Source organism: Dermacentor variabilis, chromosome 11, assembly GCF_050947875.1.
Source record: "Dermacentor variabilis isolate Ectoservices chromosome 11, ASM5094787v1, whole genome shotgun sequence".
Taxonomy (NCBI): domain Eukaryota; kingdom Metazoa; phylum Arthropoda; class Arachnida; order Ixodida; family Ixodidae; genus Dermacentor; species Dermacentor variabilis.
The window spans coordinates 62119315-62141380 of NC_134578.1; the positions used below are offsets into that span (position 1 = coordinate 62119315).

The 22066-nt window shown below is 42.5% G+C and overlaps 1 protein-coding gene across 1 annotated transcript; it reads left to right on the forward strand.

Annotated features, from left to right (window-relative positions):
• The first annotated feature begins 113 nt into the window (after window positions 1-113).
• On the forward strand, window positions 114-21675 carry LOC142563301 (uncharacterized). The gene is made up of 7 exons (XM_075673854.1): window positions 114-279; window positions 1519-1638; window positions 5109-5210; window positions 8753-8905; window positions 12285-12449; window positions 16052-16119; window positions 19992-21675. Exons 1-7 carry the CDS (start codon window positions 114-116, stop codon window positions 20061-20063), a joined length of 846 nt encoding a protein of 281 aa, XP_075529969.1. The 3' UTR covers window positions 20064-21675.
• Window positions 21676-22066: the final 391 nt, after the last annotated feature.

The following is a 22066-nucleotide window of genomic DNA, read 5'->3' on the forward strand; positions in this document are numbered from 1 at the left end:
TATAAAATGAGGTACTCTCATTTGAGAAATAATGGGAGAATATTCGACGAGTCATTCAAGCTTTGTGGCAGCGTTGTGTTTCTATATTTGTGCATGCTCAGCCACTGATCGCCATGAATACTGTTAGGGTTTCCGCAAAAATACGGTACATCGTTTCAGCACACGGGTCATCAAGCTCGTCAACGAGTGGTATAACAACCTCTGGGATTACAAACAACGTCGTGACACTGCAGCATGGCGAAGCTGGTGCAGTACCTATCTCGGCGCAATCAGGAATACGTGAGTGGTGCTTTCCACGTAGTATGCGCGCTTGCGTGGATTTTCCTTTCGTTAGCTTTTATTGTTGTCGTTAGGCGCAAATGCTGATACGAAGAATTCAAATCAAGGGAGGTTTAACGCAGGAAGCGTAATTCTTGGAAAGCATACCTTAAAACACTTTACTGAACAAAGAGTTAGATACGCGTTAATGATTAGTAGCCACGTGGAATTATGCATATGTTTATTTGCTTATGCCCTGTATTGGGGTGGGTACATAAGCATACGTGTGCTGGAACCAACCATTCCCTTAGTGCGTCAAGGACTCTTTAAACTATGCATAAGGACTACTAACAGCATATAATATTTCATTACCGGCATGAACAGACGACAATCAACTATCCGTGGACTTGTAGTAATCGTTATTAGCTAGACTTTCTTTGTATTCAAGTAAATTATTGCACTGTTGTCAACTATTATTTACCTTTAACATGAAAAATGGAATCGCCAAGGTACTCTCTAATGGAATCTTTCCAAAGCAATATCTTTATAGCAAAAGAGATGGCAGATATTAGGTCTCATTTGAGAAATCAGCAAATCAGAGGTCCAAATTCGTTACGAGAAATGCCCAGTTTACGGAAGCAAAGCATAATGTACTGTGAAAGTGGTACGCCAGGAGTATGTTAGGAGATGTTTTCGAATAACAAGTCTGCTGTGGTATACTTACACTCATTCGGATGAATTGTTTAACAAAGCGTGCTTTTAGTGTAATAATAACACGCAATAAAATTGTAGTAATGGCAATCAAATGCTTTACCCCAGCTACAAAGCCAGTGAAGCAAAATGCGTTTCTCCTTCACACTTTCTGTTTCCAGAGATGTGGTTGGAGCTTTGAAGCATCAAACCCTCTTATCATACGTAGCAAAACTTCTCAAATGCAACAAGAAAGTTCGACAATTTCTTCGAGGATTAGCTGATGTTTGTGCAAGAGAAAATTCACTTTGTACGTGTTTTATGACAGTTGGGCCATGTTGTTAGAGACAAACATATTTTTAACCCTTAATATGCAGTAAAGGAGAATTACTATACAGTATATACACACATGTGGTCAAATTAAATATTTCGATTTCATAAACTTTATCATACTTTTCTATCAGCTTTTTCAAGTTTTGGAGAAAAAAGTCAACTGCTATGGAAGATTCAAAGTCCATAATCAGAGAAAATCGGCTTCCTTATTTAGAAGTGGTAAATATTCATTTGCAGCACAACTGTCGACAGGCGCATCAACAACCAGTACCCAAGCTACTGGCCATGCAAACATCATCGTGACCGAACAACATGGCCAGACTGGCACAGGACTTACCGTTGTTCAACAAGTACCAGGTGAGCGGTAATTTTAAATAGTCTTTAAAGTAGTAACGGCATGGCTCTAAATATTTTTCCGGAAACGTATCTGTCCTTGGGAACAGAAAGTTGGTGTTGTGATTACGAATATGCGCACTTTTGCAGGCAAAGATGTGTACCGATTCTAGATGTCACTGGGAAAATCCTTAATAGTCAAGTCGAAATCGGGCATGATATAGTCCCTGTTTACTGAAGTAAAATAAATTTTTTCTCAAGCCGCCCATGAACCAGAAAATTTACTTTTTCAAGCAGTGCAGCTTTTTGGGGGGAATACATGTAATTTTTTTGTGCAGTTAGGTTGCAAGCACCAAAATATGCGCCCCTATAGCAAGAAATGAATTCCAAACTTCTCCCGCATTGTTTGACTGGGGAGGAAGCCCTTAGTTCAGCGTCTTCCTGCCTCACCACTTCGACTTCGCCAAACTTGGTGCAGTATTTTCAATTTCAATTTTTTGGCCAAAGCTGAAAAATAGAACTTTTTAGACAGTTTTTTTACAACGGTCGGTGGTTTTGCCAGACGACGTAGTGGGACATGCGGACGCGTTTCTAGTGCGCGCATGTTGTTCGAAAAAAAAGCAAGTATTTAAGAGCGCCGAACTATTCACTAGGAGCTAAACCTTGCTGTAACACCTAGAAATGTGCTTCACCTTTGTCATTGAGGTACCTTTCTAACACGTTTTATGTCCAGCAAGGAATTACGCGTCTGCGAATGTTGTAATGCCAATAAGCAAACTGAACTTCTGACTTGTACGAGCTGTTCCCTAGAAGCAGCTGAAGCTTATCCAAGAAATAAAGCACGTATGTCGTGTTTTGCAGGCATTCGGTCGTCGCATCTGTTGAATGAATGCCTGAAATATATGACAAATGCACGAAAATATAGCTGTGACGACTGCAGTGTGTCAGGAGACTATTAGAACAGCACTGTAAGTACTGTTCGTTATTGAAAGAAAGGCGTTCGCTGATTATATGAAATAATTAAAGAAAGTTAGCTCATTTTCTAAAAAGGAACATCGCCTTTGAATAATCTTGTCAAGTTTATACGTTCATCATTTTCACAGCAACGTTTGCTCTTAGGTCACTTCAGCAGTAACTGGAAAGATTCATTGCTTTAAAGCACGAGGTAACACAGTGGTACTTTGCTGACATATGGTTGCTTATGACCTTCAGCGACAAGGAATCAAAGGTGAATAACTATGAACAAAACAACACCTCCAATTCTTTAAAAAGCGTCTGCTAACCTCCGAGAACGCATCAGTGCGAAAAAGAGGTCCGATCACAGGAATGTGCTTACTACTGTCACTTTCCAAGTTATCAGAACGCTTTCAGTTAAGTTTGCAACTCATGAAACCGAGACGTGAAACTGGCACAGGTTCAAGCAGAACGGCTGTGACCTACTTGTGAAACCTTCTGGTTGACGATTTGCTGTGAAGGAAGAGATATCACGTGCGTTGCGGCATCCACTTTAGCAATTATTTGCAGCAATCGCTTTGTAGCAATATTCAAGGAAAATTGGGGCACTTACATCACACGAACGTAGCGAGTTAAAACGAAACTCTGTCTCAGAAGCCTGCGTCTAATTACAAGCGAAAAGCGAAATTATTTTGCTTATCATTTTCTGGTCCTAACTTGTTGAGGCTTGCTGCATTTGCAAATAAAAAGATATGATTTAGTGACCATGTTGAATAAAATTTTCATTTCAACGACAAATTTTCAACACTGAACTTTAATATGATCAAATATGAAAAACAAATATCAAGCCTGTTCTCATTTGCCTAGAAAGTGAAAGCTCCATAATATGCATGTAAAGTGTACCTACCGGGACATGCAGATCACGCAGAACTTGTACGTTGATCTCATAATACCACTAACCAATGAATAAGCTAACCTGTGAAAACATCTGCAAATATCACAGCAGCTTCACGCATTAAGATACATATTATCATACATTTATGGAATTTAGCTATGCGACCAGCTCCAACACAAAGAAAATATAACAGTATCTTAACTGTTTATTTTTCCTGAAGACATACAAATTTCGAAACATTGCGCTTCATGCGAATAAATAATATTACGATGTCCTATAGTGGGTAAAAGAGCTCACATACCTTAGATGAACAAAGACGATGTTTCAGGAAGAATTTCATTCACGAGAACACAGTAACTCTAAAGGAATGTGACGACGTCTAGGCGGTCTTCTTCATTCTTATGAGCCCTGTTATTCCATGTAATCTACCGATTCATATCCTAGATTTGCAACGTGTCGATCGACGAGTCTCTCACTCTTGGCTCTGGAATGTGTATCCATGTTCCAGTCTATGCTTAAGCTATATATATATATATATATATATATATATATATATATATATATATATATATATATATTCATATATAGTCAATATATAGTCATTTATATTGCACATTTTCTCTTATGAAATGGGCGAATGCAGCCAACATTAATGCACCGACGACCACAGCATTTTCTGCGCCGAAATGCAGGAGCTGCACGATTAGAGCTGCAGATTCACCTTAGATGGTTTTAAAGGCTACGTCGGTCGTCAGTTGGATTACACCACGCCGTCGACCACATCGCCACCCGTTTACGCGTTACAAAAAGTAGCAAACGAGTTAAGTGATTCCCGGGACAATGCATCCGGACTACTTACATCGCTACGCTTCTCGTTTGCGCGGCTAGCGCTGCCAGTTGCGCTAATGCTGATCACACCACGGTGACATTTGTGGAGAGCGGTGGCGGCACTTATACGTGGAATTCGTTGTAAAGCAGCGAACCACCCGTAGGAGACGCGTAAATCCCGTCGTTGTACATGCAACTTCGTTGGTAGAGTCTTCATTAGAGAGGCTTTCACATTGGATATAAAATATAGGAACTCGGTGGGGACATAATTCAGTATTCGTTAAACCGGTCCTTTGCTGAAAAGGCGGCTGTATGAGAGGTTTTCGAAGGTAATAGGGTGTGTCTTCGGACGAGTTCGTAGTCTGATAATGTCAATAATCCTTAGTGCCGCAACTAAAAGGTGTTGACAAAATCACGAAGACACGCGGTTGCTACAAGAGACTTCAAGATGGCTTCAACTGCCCCTATTGTGAGTATTTTGAAATCTTTCATGTTGCTATCGCTGTTATTCCAGTCTGCGATGTATTTTCTGCCTCAAGTGCAATCGGGATTACAATGGGGCGAGCGATCACTCGTGGTGCTTTGGTAATCATTTTGTGTATTATTGAATACTTAGTTATGAATCTGCCATACCGGGATGACACTTTCGATGAGTCCTTATGCTCGGAAAATATTTCCTTCATGAAAATTTAAAAAAAAAATTCAGAAAAGAAACCTCGAAGCATTGAGATATATTTTATAACACCGATTTTTCTCGGACTGCCTACCTTCGTGAGGAAACATCATTTCTATAACAACATAGGTTTAAACGATGCAGGACAAGAATTGAAGGGCTCTTCTGCGAGCACTCACATTGCCGGCCCAGCATTCCAGACTCTAGGACAAACAGGCGCAGGGTTGGACCTGAAAAAAGCATATGGTGAGCGACCTCATAGTGTGTTGTCATGCGTGACTATGTTGCTTTTTTTCTGATGACATCGTCGCTATTGCGCTGTTCGCCTTTGTAATTTATGGGCGTATATTACTGTGGCACTCAGCTCCTTTAGTGATAACGCTTGACCAACTCAACAACCAACAGGTTCTAGCGTTCTTTCACAGATACAAGAAACTCATTATATTTATTTCCAATTATTTCGTGAAGCTGTCAGGCATTTTTATTTTTTATAGTAATCATGGAAACTACAGACGCTATTTGTCAACTTGTGTCTTTTTTAATGTTTTAATGTCTTTTTTCAGGTCGAGCGTTGCTATTCATAGCGGGAGGCCGGAATCACAAATTAAAGCACCTAAAGCAGTAACGTTTATAGGAAGCAATTCCAACCAACCCTCATGCTGGCGATATCAGTGCAGATGCCCGACCAATACATAAGAGAACGAACGAATGTCAAAAAAAATTTTATCATCTCACGTTATGTTGATTATTGCAGCAGCATGTCGAAATATGATGATGCCAGATCTGATTTCATAAAACAAAACACAAGCGCGCCAATAAGAGAGCGGGATAAACACACAATAAAAAAATATACCAGTTTTGCCTGAAAATCGAAGCATTGATAGCAATATCAGGGTATTAGAAAGCAGTTCAAAGTAATGTTCATATTTTTATTGGCGATATGAATAGGAGTAAATGCTGAATAAGTAATTAAAAACAATGATGTCTCACACGCACAGGCATAGGCACGACCAGATTGTGCTACACCGCGCCCACCCACTGTAATGCTGACATGGTGATGATCGCCGTCACCAAACTCTTCGTGCTTCCTTTTGCTTCACCGTGTTTCCGAAACTGAAAATTGCAGGAGCTCCAAATCTAGGGCCGGGAATGCAGCATGGATGAAACCATCAGCCAGCGTATACTTTCCACATGCCACAGATTGGCCTCGATATACGGCACCGGTGCCGGGTAGGCGCTCTGCTGCGCGGACACTCCGTGTGTAGCTACGGCTGGGTTAAGGATACGCCCGCTCTCCGCACCTAGAGCGAGCTTGATAACGCAACTGCTAACATAACGGCCATGAAGAGGGAATACGTAAAGTCACTATACTTCTCTGCTCACCCTGTCAGGTTATTTCTGCAGATTTCTTAATTATCTCTATCGATTTCCAGTCTGTGATCGGCCCTGACGAGGACCTAGCGCCGCGCGCTTATCTTTGTGCCCTTCAGCTTAGCGTGGACGCATGGCGTTGTTGTGCTGCACCGGCAAAAATTGGGCTCCCATGCAGTCTATGGCGTCTGGCGGAGTCAGCGTGACCGGCGGCGTTCGGCGCAGGAATAGAACACGTCGAAATATAAATTACAGATGAACTTGAACTTCTCAAATAAAAACATTAAAGGTAAAAAAATAAATAAGACAAAACTTCATGCCGAAGCCCCAAGAGCACAGTGCAGCAACCATCGCGCGCTATCTAGTTTGGCTGACAGCACGCTGGCATACGGTTTGGATGCAGAGACTGAGGACAGGGTGCAGAATCCGCGCCTTCGTCAAACGAAAATCTCAGTTCCCTTCCATTCTGTGAAGAAGGACGACTTGCGAAACTATATATGTGTGCCACTAAATGAATGCTATGTCTCAACACGGCCAAGGCCATTAATTAGACGCTCGCATCGAGCTCCCATCCATCAACGCCTATGCAAACGTAAACACAGTCTTCACACCAACTTCGGACGCGTCCACAAAAATCCCCCCAAGGAGACCTACTACGTGAGGGCCTGAACTAATGATGAAAATGGCCAACCTTGAATGAGCGGGAGCATTGTACTTCGGACAGGCGTGGTCTCGCGCGCTTTATCTTAAAAGTGATCTGGTTTGCGGGCACAGTCTAGGTGGGTGAACGGCCCGTAGCTTTGCGTGCGCTGTGTTATTACCGCTGAGTTTGCATTGAAGCGATAGACAGCACCAAGGTCACTTCTCTCGCTGCTGCTGCCACGATTCTTCACGCCTGCGCTCTGACCGCGAGTGTCCGAGGTCATCGAGTGCGGACATTTCCTGTTTACATGTCCGCGCTTACACCATGCTAGGTAATTTAAATAGTAAGCGAATCTTTATATCAGGGCGTTCTACTTCGGCGGCTGCTCCACATGACGCGGTCGCGCAAGCCCTGTCTTAAATATGATCTGTGATGGGGACAGTGTAGGTGTCAAGGCGGACCGAGTGCCGATAGCGTCGTGTGTACCAGCACCCATACGCTTACGCGTCAACCGCATTCGCGAACTCAAAGGTTACTGCAACTTTTTTACCATGCCGATAGAGTAACCGCCATGAGGTCTCTCTAAAATTTGGTAGAAATATTCAACTTCAGCGCGCTTCTGTCGGATGAACGGGGAATTGAAAGATGGCTGACAATAGTGAGACTCTAAGGAAATTGGAGCATCAGTGGAAGCTTCTTCTGGGCATCAATGAGGCATCAATTGTATAATTTGGGACGCTTGATTATTTAGTGAAGTATAAAGTTTACATGACGTCAGCAGCTTATCAATATATTCGTCAAAAAAGAATGTTCAGTTCGTTAACGTGACGACCCAGTTCGCAGCACGCAATTAAATTTATTGAGAAAGAAAGTGCAATTTCAACGTGTCCTTTTTCAGTTGTTGGCTGATGAGGCTCGAACAACACCACACTTACGTTAATTTCAAAGTCACTGTTTTCACACGTAGACCATTACATTTTTCTACAGGAATTATAGTGGATAGATACCTCGCATGGTGTTATCTGATGGACCACCAATAGTGCATCTAACGTAGTCCTTTATATAAATGCACTATATGATATGATCAGACCCTTTGAGGCATAACGTAGTACCGCAACAGCTATCGTCATATATCGTGCGTGCCTTTCCTTTATAAATATATGCACACCGAGTATTTGTAAATATCGAGCTGCATGTGTGTTAACAGCGTAACGTCGTATTCTTCACGAGAAAGTAGCCAGCGCAAAGTTTTCAACAAGGTAAACGCAAACAAGACAGATGAATGTGCTTGCAGAAGAACATACGCCCTAAAAGGTGTAAATTTTTTTTTAAATTGCACTTTTCAATTGCTGGGCGCACACACTTCTGAAGACATGGCTTTCTCGAAAGTCTCAGACCACTACAATTTCCCATGTGTTTCCTAATACAAGTGCAACTTGTACTCTAAAGCACTATGAACGTACAATAAACCTAATTACGGATGTTTATTTCTCAATGTAGTGGAAAGCCTATAAGCGAAACGAGAATGCTGCAGGATTTCAGCTCTGTGCCACTGTTCCCATGTTTTTTTTGTTTCCTTCCACTTGTTGCATTCACATTTGAAATACTAAAACGTTTGACAATGCATGCGAGTTGTCATCTTTCACGTTGCATTATACAATTCCGTTTCCTAAATCATAATTGACCAAATATTTGCTGAGGTTAATTGTGTTATTTCTCCTCTTTGTGGGAATATTTCTATGCGTATATCAGCCCTATTTTTTCTGCCCTTCAGATGCCCGTTGCAAGGTAACCGTGGACGAACCATCAAGCAAATGCGATGAACAGCGATGGTACTTCGACAGAACAACCAGAAAATGCCGGCAAAGCTGCAGTAAAATGGCACCTTTCAAACGCCTGATTGACTGTGATGGCATTTGTCGAAGTAGTAAGTGCAAGTTTCTTCGTCATTTGCTGGTCATAGCACAATGCCAACCCGCATATGTTACCGGATGTCTTGAGTCACAAGGCGCAACTTCAAAGTAACCTTAATATAACTCTTAGGTCGCAAATGCTTGCAATCTGCGATTATTAACTCGTGAACGGAGGACCTGGGGGGCAAAGAAGTATTAGCAGTGGCATCAGGTGCGCAGCGACCTGTTGAATGAAAAGTTATTCTGTTTAAATAGTGAACTTGCATGTTGGTAGGAATACATGAGGAAAATAAAAAAAACGCATGCAGACCAAAATGCAATAAATGGTCGCTATGAGAGCGCTGAACGCCTCCTGCAACATGAACACCAAAAGTGGACATAAATAGGGCGAGGAAGGTATTTGTTGCATATCATCATGGCAATCGCTTTCATGAGTTATCCTTCCTCTGATTACCCCGATGGAGTAAAACTTTGATTACTAAATGTGGCGATGATTACAATATTCACTATAATGGAGTACTTCGAGACCTTCATAGAATATTTGCATGTCATTGTGTATACACTTCAGAATAATATATCTTCTCAAGTTGGGTTATTCGGATTTCTCCTGTATAATATGACCCACCATTTTTATGTCTTAGCGCATTCGCATAGCGATCTCACTGGTTGAAGACATTCTTTCGAGTTGAATGTTTCCGGGAAAATTGATAACCATTAGTCCAAGAGAGTGGAACACTTTCGTACAAATGTGGAGGCACTGCCATTCTCCTATGTAAATAATTAACTACGTTTATGGGTGTTGTCTGATTAACTGTGCGGAGAGGTGGGCTACTTAGTACGAATGCATGGATACAATATGCGTGACAAGACTGGATGCATGGAAAGAAGTGGACAGATGAGCGCAGACCTACAACAGAGTTTATTGAAAAAAAGGAAAACCTGGTATTTATGTACAAGCAGATTGTCCCGTCGTCATCACTGTTACAAACATGAAAACACAAAAAAAGGATAGATAACAACATGATTCAAAGGTAACACGTGGAATGTAAATAATCATACTCTTTATTCGTACAGAATAACTGAAGGGCGGTTGAGGCAGCCCGCTCTCCTCCTATGAAGAATGATATTTTTTTTTATTTTATAAGGAATCCTCCCACCTAGGGTGAAGCGGGTTCTGACTCGGTTTACCGCTTCAGAAAATAAAAGTTTAGTTCTCTCTCTCTCATTACAACACAAAACTTAGCTTTCATTCCTAACAGTATTACCAAGCCACTCGACTTCCTTAAGCTAACACTAACAACGTGAATGTGGTGTTGCCTGGTACTCTCAAAATTTACGTTTTTAAATGCACATTTCGGCCACTAGCTATACTTTACTAGTACAGTCCTGATATTCGTGCGTTAGATAACTGCAATTCAGTGGACACATTTCAAGAAAGACTGAAAATATTGTTTGTTACCCACCTTGTAACTGTCCGAAAGGATAACAGTATCGAAAATTTAATTTAAAAAGATATGGAATGCCGCAATGATTCTACACCCTATAAATCACCTATCTATTGTGAAAACTATTGCGTTCTGGAAATCTGGTTGGCATTCGCGGGCTGGCCAATGCGTTGCCAAATGTTACCTTGACATCCCGGAAACCGATCGCTCTTGCTCCCTCAATCGGGCTCATCTGTCCCATTCTCTTCTTTTGTGCAATGTTGCCCCGCCGTTTATGTCAATGTCCTGTAATGGGTACAGTCGGAAGACGATGTACTGTTCTCATTGTGAATAAATGAGCCCGCGTGAATAACTAAAAGGACACGGTTAAGGTTGGCAGCACGAGTGATGAGGTGGCACACTGTGGTCATGCAATCTAGAAATTTACAAGATGTTTAATAAATTTGGCTGAATACAAGGAGTAGTACGTGGAGATTCTTTGTCGATGTCTACATCAGGAACTGGACACAAATGAATTGACGATGGTTATTTTTTTAACAACGACGTTGTAGTTGCGTCTCTCAGCGTTGCTGAGAGATAATTGAAGGCAGGCTTTCGTTGTTGTAGTAAAACTGTGTAAACAACTTACAGGCGAAATTAGATGCGTTTTCACCTGCATATTACAGCGAAATCTATATATGGCTTGCCTTCCATAGTTTTTTTGGCATCCGGCAACAGAAAAGGACATAGCCATTTCTAACAAAGTCATACACAATGAGTTTCATTGTTTGCTTTGTGTGTGATCACGTACGGGTACAGTGCGGTGGCGCAGATGTCAAAATGGGGAACATATTAGAACTCTTGCCGTGAAAAATAGCGTGACGTCCAGGTTATCGCAGTATATAAGGAGGAAAGGCATCGGCGCTAAGGAATAGCTGGGTTATCAATGGGACAGACTCGTATACTTCGTAAACCCGAAAAACAACATGCGTACGAGGAGTTTCCGAGGAAGCAGCAACGAGAATGTAAACGGCGCCGGCGCGAAACGATCACGGATAAAGAACGTTTCCACGATCCTGAACGAGAACGACAATCGTGAGCCCGGGCAACCATTCCAATCTGTGAAGATGGAATGGCAGCAAAAGCACTTTGCTTTTCGTTTGAGAACTTAGACGGTCGTCAGCTGTCGCTGCCATTCCATATTCACAGAGTGCAATGGTTGTCATTTTGTATTCTTTGTTAGTGCCGAAAAAGCTACGTTACTAGTTAAAGAAGAAAGATGGAACGTGTGATCACTCGAAATTAAAACTTAACACACAGACAGATGAAAAGCAAAAAGAAGAGTAACACATCGCTTGTGTGGGCACATTCCCGGAAAGTTGGTTTAGTGAGTAAAACTGCATATTTAATTCATTCTTGATCAGAGTCAGCCACGGTTGGCTGAGGCACCTGTTTCCGTTTCTCTGCATTAGGAAGGCTTCCACTATACTTCTGCCATTCAGTCAGTTTGCCCCTGCGTTAAACAACTGCTTTTCGGCTATGTAAGTTTCATGGCTGGTAATTGCTACTCTTACTTTTCGACATTACACGCGTTTCATGCAAGTTTGCCAAGCGAACACTTCCCTAGGTTAGTCTAATAGGCTGTCGTTAAATCAGCGACATTTATGGGCTGCAAATAAGATGCGCGCGGTCTGCTGCACTGCCACTTCGTAGCCACGCATTCCATGTAGGGATTGTTACGGTATGTCCTAAAATTTGAATGTGATATATGCTTTTTCATTTACTTCACTGATTAAGGATTGCTCACATCTCGAGCACCAAGGTTTCATAGTCACTTTCAAAAAAAAGATAGTCATGCTGCGGTGCATTTTATTAGCTGAAACTATTTTGTATAAGACCACACATCATTGTAACGCTATAATTGTGTAAGGCATAGGAGATGGCAGTCTTTATTATTTTTTGCTTTCAGCGGAAGCATGTGACTTCCCAATCACAAGTTACCTCTGCCTGTGGGGGCGGCACCCGGTTTACGTATTCCATCCTACCGAGCGAACGTGCGTTCTACGTTATGACTGCACGTATTACGGAAACAAATTCCCTACTCTTGGAGAGTGTCAACGCACATGTCGCAAAAGTAAGTAAATGTGTCTCGAAAGTATTGTAAACTTTTTTTCTGTATATTTTCGATTATTACTTCAATCCTAATTTACTCACAGATGCTTTTATTCCTAAATAAATTTCCCTAATCTTTGTAGAGTGCAAAAAGTCAACCAAAGCAGCTGTTGCTCGCCCGATAAACTTGCGTGGATGCAACACTCGTACAACATAAAATATGTTAGTGAAGAGATCGTATGCAGTTCTAGCAATAATAATAATAATACAGTGGTCTGTTGATGTTTCGTACGCATTGCATTTGCTTTCTTAGTTTTCCTATTAAATGTGAGTATCGGAGTTTCCACGGAACTGCACATACCAATATTGCTGTATGTTTCTTATTGCGATATGCATGCTTTGCCTACTTAAGTCGATTTGATCATTTCTATCTATCTATCTATCTATCTATCTATCTATCTATCTATCTATCTATCTATCTATCTATCTATATCTATCTATATCTATCTGTCTGTCTGTCTGTCTGTCTGTCTGTCTGTCTGTCTGTCTGTCTGTCTGTCTGTCTGTCTGTCTGTCTGTCTGTCTGTCTGTCTGTCTGTCTGTCTGTCTGTCTGTCTCTATATCTCCTCTTACGTCGACCTAGTGGACAAAGTTGTATACCCGCTCAAGTATCCAGGTAGGTGCTCGTATTGGCTATGCTATCGTGGTCGCTCCATCGTCATCATTCCGGCTTCGTGATGAGACCCTCGTCATGCCGTCGTCCCGGCGTCTTTTACCACGACCTAGTGACCCAAGTTGTCGAACACCTTGGACCATTCGGTATGTGTTCGTTATCGTGATGCCATCGTGCATCTCGCATCATCGTCATTACTTTTTTTCTCATCCGACTCCCGTCTCGCCGTCCTCGTAACGCCATCATCGTCATACAGCCGTCAGGCATTCGTTGTCGTGCCACCGCAGTGAAGACTTCGTTGTCGTTCAGTCGTTGTCATTTCAGCTTCTTGATCTTACTTTCGTCAAGCTATCGCCGTTGCACCTTCTACTACGAGCCTAATGGCCCAAGTTGCCTAAAAGCTTGGGCCAGTAGTTATATGTACTTGACGTTGCGAACCCGTCGTGGTCGTGGTATGATAGTTATTCTAGCTTCTTCGGCCGACTCTCATCATGATGTATCGTCCCGCCATCGTTTTAGTACAGTTGTCATACAATTGTTGTCACACCGCCGTTTTGATGCCTCCACAATCACTCCATTGTCGTCATTCCAACTTCGTTGTTCAACCGGCTCTACCGATGCATGTCGTCATTCCACTCCCGCCTCACATTCGTCGTCGCACGATTTTCGCCTTACCGCCGTCTTCGCGTTGTCGTTTTGCAATCGCCATCCCTTCAATAACGTCACCCATTGCCGTAATGCCATCCACGTCGTATCCCCTTCATCGTTCCATGGTCGTTAACCTTCACCATATTTAGTCATATAGTCGCCATGGCAATGAAATGCTAATCGAATTAACGTGCACATTTACCATGAGATGATTTCTGCCGTACGTTTTCGTTTTTATTTTCTTTATAAAGCGAAACCTTTTCATCAATGAATTAGTGACGCTTCAATTGTTGGACTTGAACTGCTCCACTTATATGCAACAATCGTTTTTATTTATTATCATGCCTATTCTTTTGAGTATATTGCGCTTACCTTGTGTCGTTTCTCTGGATTCATCGGTCATTAACTTCTGCTTTGTGCTTTGCTGAGACAGCTTTATTTAACAAAGAAACCAGTGCCTAAATAATTATGCCTAGCTCGGCTGAGTGACAATACTACCTTCCTAGTCGATTTATTTTGACTTCGAGCGCGATGGAAGATGACGGAGGGTGGCAAGGCGCACATTTTCCTACCTGGTGATTCTCAGAACTGCGATGAAGCTCTTTATGTTTTGTGATCTCTAGCTCTTGTGAACTAAGAAGTGGAGCCTATAGTTATGGAAGCGAAAGTGAAAAATGTGGAAAATTTAGGAAACTCTTCTTGAACACATGTATGGCTCCGCAATGGTTAGTGCACACGATGGCGAAGACAACTTGTTACATCGCTGCGCTTTGTTCGCTGACACACCAGTTAAGCGCACATGCCACTTACTGGAATGCCAAATGTAATGGAATGGTTCCTGAAATATATTTTCAACATTTGAACGACCTTAAATTGGGATATTGACCCATAAAACCATTGAGAGAACCCACCTCCTGGTGCATGTTGGCGTCAATGTGATTAGCGTTGAAAGAATGCAGCAACACACCGCACACCGCACAGCAACACACCACAGATAGTGCTACTCCGGTGGCAGCTGGGTATGGCGCGGCCCTGCGGGCTTTATCTTAAAAGCGATCTGTGATTGGGACTTCGTCTACATAGCTTCGTCTACACTGTGTTCTCGCCGCTTAGTTCGCGCTGAAGCGAGAGTCAGCGCAATGATTCATTCGCTCGCTGTTGCTGCCGCGGTGTGCGCGCGAATGTGCGCGGTCATGGAGTGATGTCTTCATGTTTTATTTTCTGCAGATGACACCAAGCTTGTTATTTTTGTTAGTAAGCGAATATTTACATGTTTGTTCGCTCAATAACACTACTAGTCTTACTTCGCTTAGCTGTCTTCTAATTCGCTATAGCAATCGGTGCTTCGCCTTTCTGGCGAAACCGTTACTTTTAGTGCCAGTAAACTCCCATTTCTTTGCATAACTGAACCACAAATTGCGTCATAGATACTGCACATATAATGTAGATTGATAGGCGTTTATAAAGCACATAGACTTCTTGATCAATTAGGGCATGATATTGTACGCGTTGATTTTCTAAATATCTTATATATCGGCTACCTTAGCCTGAGGCCAAAAGGTTGTATGTTGAAATTTTTGTCAGAACGTTGAGAACGGTAATGTCACAGTGCGAAATAAGCCCAAAAAGTTACTCACTGTATTTACACCAGTTTCGTACTTCAACCTCTTTCGTTAATTTTTACACTTTCCCCAATGGGCGTCATAGAACTTCGTCCATGTAGCATAAGGGCGTAAACGTATCACGCTGCATATTCGCTTCATGTGGTGATTTGATTTCAATGAACATTAGGAAATATGTAGTGCACCCACATTATTACAGACGAAAATAGAGTTGTAACCTGTGGAGCGCCTTAGCAAAGATGTAGGACGACATTAAACGTAGCATAACGTCAAGGGAAACAGAATTGTGGGCACCAGTTTGACTTGAATACCATTTGCAACCGCTTCTGTCAAGCCTTGCGTCACATCGAATGCAATATTTCTGTTTTTAGATAAATATATACGATTTTAGTGACGCAAGGACGCGAATTCGTGTGGAAAACGGGAATAAAAGTCCAGTATTCACGAAAAGATTGAACTGACGCTGAAAATATATTATTTCTATGAAGTTTAAATTTTACACCTAATTTCAGCACTTTTATTCGTGGAATAAAAAGCTTTACGCTGGTTATGGCTACCCACCTATTGGTATCCCAACTTCTGCACTTGTATTTCTTAAAACGCGAACAATACGGTTCGATTCTTGTTTCTTAGAAAACGCAGCAGTTTGCTTATGCAATTCTTGTCTCACCTATGTTTCAGAGATGAAAAAGGCTGTACCAGCGTCGGGCGATGACAACAACACAGTTCATGCCAGCGAGACCCCAAGTGTAAGACAAATTAGTCTGGCTGTAGCCGTTATTCCAAATATGGCTGCAGGCTAAAATCCTTATAGATCTTGATTGTCCACGCTGTGTATCGGCAGTGCATTCATGATCTCATAGAACTTCCGGTGACGCATTTTTGACAGACAAGTAAGCCAAGCAAAAGAAAGTATTTTGTCGTATAGTACATGGTTGGCACATATCCTTGGTGCTTTCAGATACAAAGAACGCACGCCGTTCGTCGAACTGATTTATAGCTTCTTCTGTTGCACTTAACAACAAAGTTCATTTGTCGAACGCTCGAACTCTACAGCAAAACTGACGGCAGCTGGAGGGTTCTATAACACAATAGGCAAGGGAGAGGGATAGAATCCGGATCGTGGTTTCCGCATTTCAATGGAGGCGAAATGCAAAAACGTCCATGTACCGTGCGTTGGAAGCACGTTATAGAAAACCAAATGGTTAAAATGCTACCGGCTTCCCTACAACGTTGCACCTCACAATCATACCATGGTTTTGGCACGTGCGCCCTCATAACCCTTTTAATTGCTCTACTCTCTGAACTTTCGCTATGTGTCAATATTGAGCACATTTTTCGGCATTTTCATTACTACAAGAAGCTATCACGAAATACGGCCGTAATGTCCCCAGCGATAAAATAATATTATTCAACAAAAACTAAATAGCATTTATGGGAACTGCTTCCGTGATTATGGTGCTTTGTGCTAAATGTGATTTCCCGCGTTAACATTCAAGCTGTGGCCGTGCAGCGTTTCATAGTGACAAAACAATCTTGCCGAATGTCATGGCGTGCGGCGAACAGCTGAAGGTCAGGGTGCGTGTGATTCCAGTGTGCCCACATCATATTGCGCAGGAAACGCCGGGATTGGCAAGAGCGGTAGCGCTCATAAAAGTACGAGTACGCAACGTGACAGACGACGAGATGTCACGCGTACTCGCTCTTTGCTTCGCCCTATATTATCGCTAACTATGACATGCCAACTAGCCCACCGAACCACCACCATGTTGAACGTCGTTAACGAGTGAATCGATCCATTATCGACATTATCAGCAATGCTCTCGTTCACGCAGTCCAGGGCATTTTCGAAATTTGTAAGAAGTGCCACGTAGCCATAACACAGTAAACACGTTGTGGGGCTAGTTCGTGCTTAGCTTTCAATCGATGAAGTGCGAAAAGTGACGGCGCACTAGGAAGCAACAAAAACAGGACTATACAGGACTTGAATGTCCTGTCTTTGTTCCTTCCTAGTGTACCGTCACTGTTGGCGCTTCATCCATTGAACGCCATAACACAACCTGTCGTCGCTCCTCCATGCAGTTCACATGCACATATGTGTCCCTGTCGGTGTCATTATTGCGAATGGCCTCGCAACGACCCGCCCCTGTCAAGCTGTCGTTCATTGGCTACTATAAGGATAGTTTTCACATATGTTTACAATGTGAAGACTACGCCGAAAACAATGAGATTTGACTGAATGGAAGATGGGTATAACGGCGCGTTTTGAGAACGGGACGTAGAAAGAATGCACAGAATAGAGACGCCGAATTTCAACTGAGGCTTACTTCGGAAAAACTTTTACGAGCAGCAGTTGCGGCGCAGAATGCATTGGAAACACCATTCCCACAGCGCATATTGTCAGCCCAAAAGCCGAACATCATGTCTCACATGACTACTGATAGCCCTGATCTCCAGTGTTCAGAGACACTTGTATTCTCAGAAGTTTCAAGGCTCATAAAGATAAAAAATGGTTTGAGGCGTCTTGCATGAAAACAGAACGAGAAGGTTGCATTAGCACTGTGCCACTGTATTTATCAAGAAAATAATATATTTATTTGAACAAGAAATTTCAAAGTCCGCGGGTATGAAGAGCGTAGAATGATGTTTAGCGCGGTTTAGAAAATTTGTCTTCAATCTTGCGCGGATGAGGCCTCTATATCAATGGCTTCGTAGTTTATTTTCACTAGGTCAAGTCTTGCCGGCGTGTGACCTTTCCTGCCATTCCAATAATACGCATCCCACCATATCATGATCACTTTGCCGCATCTGCTATGTCACTTATTGGAAGATTGCTAGCCTGTATGTATCACCAGGCCCCGCACACTCTCAAGTTCAACAAATGGCCACAGAGGGCGAAAAATCAATCGAGGCGCGTTTCAGCGTAAGCGCGCAAGTGGAGCTACTGTAATTTGGTCGAATACTTTAATTTGTGCTTTCTCTGCTAGGGGCGCTGAACATGCTGAATTTTTTACTTTACACAAACCATTGACATAAACAATCGAGGTATCTAAGGATGCTTTTTTACCTCAGGCAAATAGGCAGTTGATTTTTTTTAAAATTTGATTGTTGAAGCTGCTTTTTAGTCATAGCGTCAAGGTTTTTGTGCTTGATTAACCACCGACAGCCTATTGGTATCGATGTGTTTCCTGGCCGTTGGCGTTCGAATACTACGGCGGTAAAACATTTTCGAAAGCATGCTGGTTTCGTCTGCGAGTCACTGCATAGACTTGCTGTAACGAGGTCTACTCTTGGCAAAAAATAGTGCCTCATTTTGTTTAGGCGTTGATTATCATAGTGAATGCGGCGGATGTTGACGGAATACGCTTGAAGGTATGTTTTTATGCCGTTGATCTCCATAACACCGTAAGTACGGAAACCGATGTCACAGAACACTCGATGCATCACTGTGTGTTCTCCGTCATCGCTTGTTTGCTGTACGCCTACTAATTCTTCACTTCTTCTTCAAGTGTTGCATCCTCCTTTTGTCCTTGTTCTCTTGTGCTTCACTTTCCGTCAGCTGTAATGCGCATTTGCAAAACCAATACGTTTGATAAGACGCAGTGGTTATCATAATTTCGCTACACATGTATTAAGCTGGCACATATGGTTCAGATACAGATACCTGTATGCGACTTGCACGACGTTGATGCGGAGATTAGGATAATTATGACACCCGTAAGGAAGAGGCAGCTGACGGCCGTAAGCTGTTGCGTTCTTTCCGCCAAACTACCCGGCCTGGTAGTGCTGTAAGGATGCTGTATAAAAGTGACACGCGGTGACAGGGAAATTATTATACTTAGCAGCCGACCATACGTTTTGTAGCTTAGGTCTTCTTGTGCGTTTGTGCTACCCTTATTAATGAGCCATTTCTTGACTATGTAACCGCGTTTGTGTGGATGCGTAGACGTGTGCTTTTTGTTGTACTTGTAAAATGCAAATAAAATATTTTCAGGCTTACTCAATCTTTGGTGTCGTGTGCGTTTATTCCAGTCTAGGCCATCGTGCCACCTGGAAACCGCATTCTGTCAGTAGCCCTACACGAAATGCAACAGCTGGAGCGCGGCGGCACAACTCGGGGTAACGGCGGCGTAATAAACGAAAAACCGCTCGGGATGCCCTTAAAAGTCAGTTGAGAGTGTGCCTTAACTCGATATGACTCAGCGCTACATGTATTCTGCTGCACCTCGATCGTGTTCCCGCCAGTTTGGTTGCTGTGTGGCAAACGTAGCGCCTACTTATATATGTAGGCGTTACGTTTGCCACACAGCATTAAACTCGCGAGAGCACGATCAAGGCGCAGCAGCCAGAAACCCAGTAAAGCCACAGAACACCTGGTAAACTGTGCAAAACCCCGTTTCCGTTTCCTATTGTACAGCGCCACCCGTGGTCGCATACTTTAGTTCACGACGCCACCGCTACGCTTATTTCCGTAGCACTGTGGAAGGTACAGTTTCCCTTCTCTAAGTTTGTATAGGTGTTCTGTGGTATCACCTACTTTGAGTGTACAGACAAAATTCTAGTACAGAAATTACTGAGCTGCGTCTAAACTGCGCCTGCGCTTTGCTATTTATTTTTGCAGACAACTCCTCCGCCTTTGGGCCAACCGCCTTCTGGACCCCCGGACTCAGCGACAGATGTGAAAACAGGATAGTGTGGACATGTTTCAGAAACATTGGCCAATAGTCCGAAAATTTCAACGTCTCTCCATTCATTTTGCAACACATGAAATTGTTTCCAGCTTTTTTTATAATTTCTTCTTTAGCAGTTCACTGACGTTGCCCTGAATTTTATTGTTGTAATCGTGCAGTGGTACGGTGCTGATTTTGACAGTTTTGTTTTGTGGAATTTGAGTTGCGTAAATTAAAGCTTTGTGCCTAAAAACGTTTGTTACGCTTCAGGCGTCCTATCTTTTTCAATCGTAAGAACACTGATGCGCGCGTGGATTAATAGATATGCTCTTGTTACTGGCAATTTTTAACTTTGTAATGATTCATCTCGTCTTTCGCCAACCTCACTGAGCAGTCCTCAGTAAAACAATACTGGGCCAAGCTGTATCTGCAAAACTGGAGTCTAACCAGCGGCTCCTGTGACATAACGCCCATAAAATGAGGTGCATGTTTATTCAGGGCTCTGCTAGAAAAACATTACTTGCGCCTCGTTTGACTAAATTGGCTTGCCCTTTATTAGATCCGAGATGTGGTTCTTCATACGACGCACACGTTCAACCAGAAGCTAAAACGATATGTGAACTAAAGTGTAACTAAGGGGGCGGCGGAACTGTAAAGCAGTGTGATTTTCCGAATGCAGTAGTGCACTGTTAGCAGTGCGAATGAGCGTCTTTATTAGAAAACGCCAAGATTGTGCATAGCCACCTCGATAAGGCAACACGTAAAATCCTGGAGGCACTTCTCCAGAAAAAGGAAATTTGCTGAGTATCAGCTCGCCCTCATAGACTTTGCTTCGTTGCCATCGTTGCCAGGACTCACTTGTTGATAGTAGAGTAAAAACTCGGTCTTACTCCTATATATTTCTAGCGCTTCAGCACCGGCTGAGTATCTGCGGTGATAGCAGCAGAACAAATCATCCTTGATAAAAAACTAACGAAAAACATTGTGATTTCCGACTACCATCAACAGTCGTAGAGCGTGAAAATAGCCTGGTAAACATAGCAGCAATCTTCTTAATGTCCCTAACAATTTGGGCAGCACTTCCAAATAGCATACACGGCAAAATCAAAGAAGCCATCCCGTGAAAAGAAGCCAAAAAATTAAATTACTCGCATGTTAAACAGCCACATGCTAAACAGCCGCATCCCATAATTTTCTTGCAAAAGCTAGACGACAGATTGATGGAACTTAGCAACAAGGTTAAGGAGGTTGCGTTCGATGGATTTCTAAGGTAATGTTGCTACTTTGCCAAATTCAGAAGGTACGCTCGATTTAGGAAAAAAAAGCACAATCTGATATATTAAAAACATATATAGAAATGGAGAACATTCATACTCTTGCAGTGTATCAGCACTCTATACATATCCTTGCTTGTTTAAGAACGTGAATATTTATATGTGCCTGGATAATTTTTTTTCACGAGTTGTATCGTGACCGTCAGTGACTGCTTGCGGTTTTATGATGTCTTTGGGAAATTTTCTTGCTGCTTTCGGTATCTTCACTTAAAAGGTGCATAGACATATCGTTTTCTAAAGCACGTGGCTGGGCTGTAGGAAACGCCCGATTCCGAAATAAAATTTCATTTTTCAAAGCAAGCGCTATGTTTCTGCTATGTCCTGTACTGTAACACGTGTTGTACTCTGCAACCTGCACTAGTGGCAAAATGTCGCAGCCTCAGAAACGCAGGCACTAGTGCACTGTGGCAATGCTGAGTAAGGCACTGCTACCATACTTAGATCATGATGTGCGACAGACGAACTGTGTCATACTGTCTGACACTCCAGCAGCCTATTCAAAACATCACACTTGTCTTGGATTGCGTCTTACAAAGAAATAAAAGACTCCACACCGCGTCTAACATGTCATGGGGACGTGCCAACCATCGCGCAAAGCTGAAATAGTAACTTCCACGTGGACTCTCTAACTGCTTGGCATGACACAGATCGAGAGTTAGATAAACACGAAAAGATAATAGAACAAATGGTAA